At 47.9% G+C, this 4,754-nt stretch overlaps 1 gene segment (V, D, J or C); it reads left to right on the forward strand.

Annotated features, from left to right (window-relative positions):
- The first annotated feature begins 1,428 nt into the window (after positions 1-1,428).
- LOC132389882 (T cell receptor beta variable 30-like) lies at positions 1,429-3,360 on the forward strand. The segment is given in 3 exon segments: positions 1,429-1,480; positions 2,122-2,406; positions 3,311-3,360. Coding segments are annotated over 3 exon segments (387 nt in total).
- Positions 3,361-4,754: the final 1,394 nt, after the last annotated feature.

Here is a 4,754-nt window from a genome sequence, read left to right on the forward strand (position 1 = left end):
CCTCCTGTACCAGAAAAGTGGCCACTGCCTGTCTGGCCCTTTTTTCTGCCGCCCGAGCCCATCCACTTCCTTAAAACAACCAGCGTAATGAAAGATCCCAGACACAACTCGAGCAGAATCACTCCCGTTTGACTTCCGACTCTCCAACAGGCCGTTTGTACGAGAGGAGGCTGCAATAATGTGGACTCTCCACTTCACCACCTACCCAATTATGGTCCGTATGGTCCGGTTTCTCTGCTTAACTCTAGACTCGTGGCACCATAAGCTACCCTAAGATTAATTTCCGGGCATTTACAGCAGATGCGTTAAAATATAGCAATGGAGCCATTGAAAAAAGATGGACAAACAATTTCTAAATGAAGGCAAACTGTGCATAGGCACAATAAGCAATCAACGTTAAATATGAATGTAATAAATATCATTGAGATCTGTGAAAAATTTAAAGAGATTCGCTATGTTTTCAAACAGTCAGATGCTGAGCTGCGTGAAGTTGTCAACACTGAGTCAAGAGCGGGAACGAGTGAGAATAACTTCATTCACCTCAACACTGAAGGAAACGCGATGGCGACTACACTCCGCCTCGCTCTGCGTTTCTGACGAAGGCCGATTACTTTCTGGCACAGAATTGATTCCCCGATCACGGAATCGTAAGTAAGTAACTGGCAGCTCTAATCTGGTATTGCATTTATTTGGGGTCATTTACGGAGTATTTTGAACCTAATTCCCATGCTTATTCCTGGGATGTCTGGACTGTCTAACGCAGAGAGGTTATCGAGTCTGGGCTTGTACACGCTGAAATTAAGGAGATTGAGAGGGGATCTGATTGCAACTTATAAGATTATTAATGGATTGGACAAGACAGAGGCAGGAAATATGTTCCAGATGCTGGGAGAGTCCAGTACCAGAGGGCATGGTTTAAGAATTAGGTGTAGGTCATTTAGGACAGAGTTAAGGAAAAACGTCTTCTCCCAGAGAGTTGTGGGGGTGTAGAATGCACTGCCTCAGAATGCAGTGTCGGCCAACTCTATGGATGCTTTCAAGAAGGAGCTAGATCGATATCTTATGGATAGGGGAATCGAGGGATATGTGGACAAAGCAGGAACCGGGTATTTATTGTAGATGATCAGCCATTATCTCAGAATGGCAGTGCAGGCTCGAAGGGCGGAATGGTCTACTTCTGCACCTATTGTCTATTGTCTATTGTTATTTCCTCTCAGCTTGGAATCATCCAAATTGCCTGTAGCGCATGCGTGGCACTCGGGTCTCATCACAGAATGTCAGCACTGTAAACCGCACCCAAGAGGCAAATATATTTGCAGAAGTGACACCATTGCCACGGGGCCAATGGGAGAATTGCTTTCTCAGGCAACGCGGATAGACTTCCCCCTGAGCTGAAACGGAACATCACTCGATTCCACACAGCGGTAAATGATGCTGACGGCCAGGCTTTGCATTCCGCTGATCGTGGCGGTGATCCCGCGTAAGTTAAAATCACAGGGCTGGGGTCAGGGGGTGTAAAATGCACTTTGTGGAACGGCGGGGTGCAGTATCGAACGTGGTTCTTCTTGGTAGAATTTCTCCCCAAGAGGGCAATGATTTGATTGATCCCTTTCAACAAATGGCAAAGTGTTTTATGACAGATAAATATGTAACGCGCTTGTCAGAGTGACCCCCGTGGGGTCATTCCGTTCTGCCACGATGCTCTGAGAGGATATCGGGGTTTCTTGTAGGATGCGAGGGGAATTGAACTCAGAACAAATGTGTGCTTGTTAAACGGCATTTTACCCCGGTTCCTCACTGCGTTTCGATGGATGAGGTTTTGCCCGAGTTCGAGTACGTGTGCGTCAGCGCTTTCGTGCGTTTGGGTGTCTCATCTCACAGCATTTCGTTGTGTTGATCGCAGAGCGGCCGGTGTAAATGACCCACCATTCGGCCATGGTCATCGGGTGAGGATTGTACATCTCGCCTATTACACATCGCACAACAGTGCGAATCTCCGGGGAAAATCGGAGAGTGGCCACGGTCCTTCGATAATACCAAACTCTTCCATCTATCTTGCTTCCGCGCACTTTGATGATGAATTGAGAGAAATTGGAGTCTAATCTGATTTCTGTCCGACAGGGATTCTGACCGCCTACGTGGAGCAATCGCCTTCCTCCCTGTCAATCGCAGAGGGAGACCCGGCCACTCTGTCGTGTACGCTGCTGAATACGGGCTATAGAAATATGTACTGGTACAGACAGCGATCCGGCCGGGCAATTGATGTTCTCTTCTATTCTGCTGGGCAAGGATCATCTGTGAACTACACATCTGATTCCTACGCGGCGACAAGACCCAGCGACACGCTGTTTAAACTGGAACTGACGCGGGCATCGTCCTCCCACTCCGCCGTCTACCTCTGCGCTTGTAGTAGCGCACAGAGCTTGAAGTAAAGGGTCTCTCAGTACAAAAACCTTCCTGTTTATCACAGGAATGTTCAGAGTTCATGTTCCACCACTAGGTGGCAGCACAGGATGGTGTTTGACAGCCACTTATTCTGTCTCGAACCGGCAACACGTGTCCAGCTTTCTCCTCCTGCTCCAGTAACTCCCGATATCACAGAGACAAGAATTCTACTTGATATGGCAACTGCTCTACAGTTACCAGCCGGAAACTCCAGAAAAATAAACGTCCATACAGCTCAGTCGATCCCGGAAGCACCCCCTGTCTGATATTTCCTTCTGTCAGAGGAGCGCAGTCGCCAGCCTCCAGTCGGGCGGAGGACTCAATGATCTGAATGTGCATACTAACAATCGCAAGGGCAGCCTGTTCTCCCGCTGTTATTCAACTCTCGAGTGGCCCATTTTTACGGGACGATGGCACATTGACGTGGACCACTGACGTCACGATGAAACTCATTATGGTACTGTGCTCCTGTTCCGCTTTCTTTCTGTATCTCTTAAACTTTATTGATGTTTCCTATTTCACATCAGTGCACCGCGTACTGACTATACATCTGTGAACAAGCTTGTGACTGCATCTTGTTAGAGGTGACAATAACAAGTCGGTGTCAATACCAGCAGCGGTACCCGCCGTAGCTGCTGACTGACCCGCTGGAGTTTTCCTACTACATTGCCGATGGCATGAAATTGAGCGGTAAAACAAATTGTCACGGGTGAACACATGAAGCCGCGCTCCTCAACCCTACCTTAGATGATACGTAAGAGCCGTCCACTCACGATTGCAGAGACCCATAGCATTAGGAACCGTCTGTAGAATGCAGGTAGACTGAAGGCTGGATATTAATATGTTCTTCTTTGTCTATATTCAGATTCCGTCAATGATCCCGAGTCTGCTGCAGGGGGCGCTGTTGGACCATGAAGCACCTAATGTGCAGATCCGTCTGTCGGCAAAACAGCCGCATTTTGACGGGAATCTGAGATGTCGGGTCGTGAAAACTGTCCTATCATCGGGCAGAGACTTTCATTCGCAAGGTTTCTTATGCTGTTAGCATTTCCGGATGCACTGCAATTCAACCATTGCGCTGTCGAATAGAACGGCGTGGTAATCAACGCTCAAACTCTACCACCCTATCCCTTGGAAATGATGCGGCGGTTACTTCCACGTCCTTGAACGCTTTATCTATTTCTATTGCAGTTAACAAGAATTACATCAACATGTAATAATTCAAGTGGATAGATAGATAGATAGAGAGGAGAGAGAGAGAGAGAGAGAGAGAGAGAGAGAGAGAGAGAGAGAGAGAGAGAGAGAGAGACAGACAGACAGACAGACAGACAGTCAGACAGACAGACAGACAGAAGGGAAGAAACAACGAAAGTGAATTTATTTTCAACGTAAGTGCAGCTTTCCACATGATACACCGAGATTCGATTTGAGACAGGCACTCACAGTATAATAAATAAATACAATAGAATATATGGGGAAAAAGAAATCACACACAGTTATAGAAAATGAAGCAGCACTGTACACTGGCTCTTCCTCCACGCTCTGTACTTACTGGCGCTTTGAATCAGCTGACGTGAAATGTCACTATCACCTGCTGTTCCCCGCATCCCTTCCGTCTGTCGCGGCCGTTCCCCTCCATACCACATCCAGGCGGCTTTTCCCCATTCGCTTCCTGTCTCAGCCCTACAGACACCATTTGTCCTCTAATCTTCTCTTGTCCTTTCCTACCGCTTTTCAAACAGTCCGCTTATTTTGTGGGTCTGGTGAAGTGCCGTTTATTTTCTGCAATCGACGCGAAACACGCTTGAAGCTCTTCTATGGTTGCGTATTCCCTGCCCTCGGGAACATTGTCCAATCATTTTGAACCACCTTCCCATGGATGTGCGCTTCCCAGCTTCAAATCGTCCGAACGTATCTGCATTGCCTGAACTCACTTCGGGCATCATCGTCAGTCCAAAGGCGTTCACCGTAGCGGAAGTGACGTCATCTCCACAAAACAACGATAATCTCGTTCCTTTATCAGACCACACAGATAGACTGTGTGAGAGCTGGCTCTGAGCTTCACATAGAGGAAATATCCTCATCCTGTAGATGATGGTGCGGAGGATTGTTTGCCTCCCGCTGATCGTGGCGATGATCCCAGGTAAGTACAAATCACAGATCTCGGGGAAAGGGTGTGGAACGACGTATTTCAGCATCGCACGTGGTTAGACTTGGCAGATCTGGACATGAGGCCGAAGGTTTGATGCCTACCTTGCTACTCAGGAGCCGAATGTGAAAACGCCTTCCCACTGATAAATCCTTGCCGC

The sequence above is a fragment of the Hypanus sabinus genome, unplaced genomic scaffold (assembly GCF_030144855.1).
Source record: "Hypanus sabinus isolate sHypSab1 unplaced genomic scaffold, sHypSab1.hap1 scaffold_692, whole genome shotgun sequence".
NCBI classification, from domain to species: domain Eukaryota; kingdom Metazoa; phylum Chordata; class Chondrichthyes; order Myliobatiformes; family Dasyatidae; genus Hypanus; species Hypanus sabinus.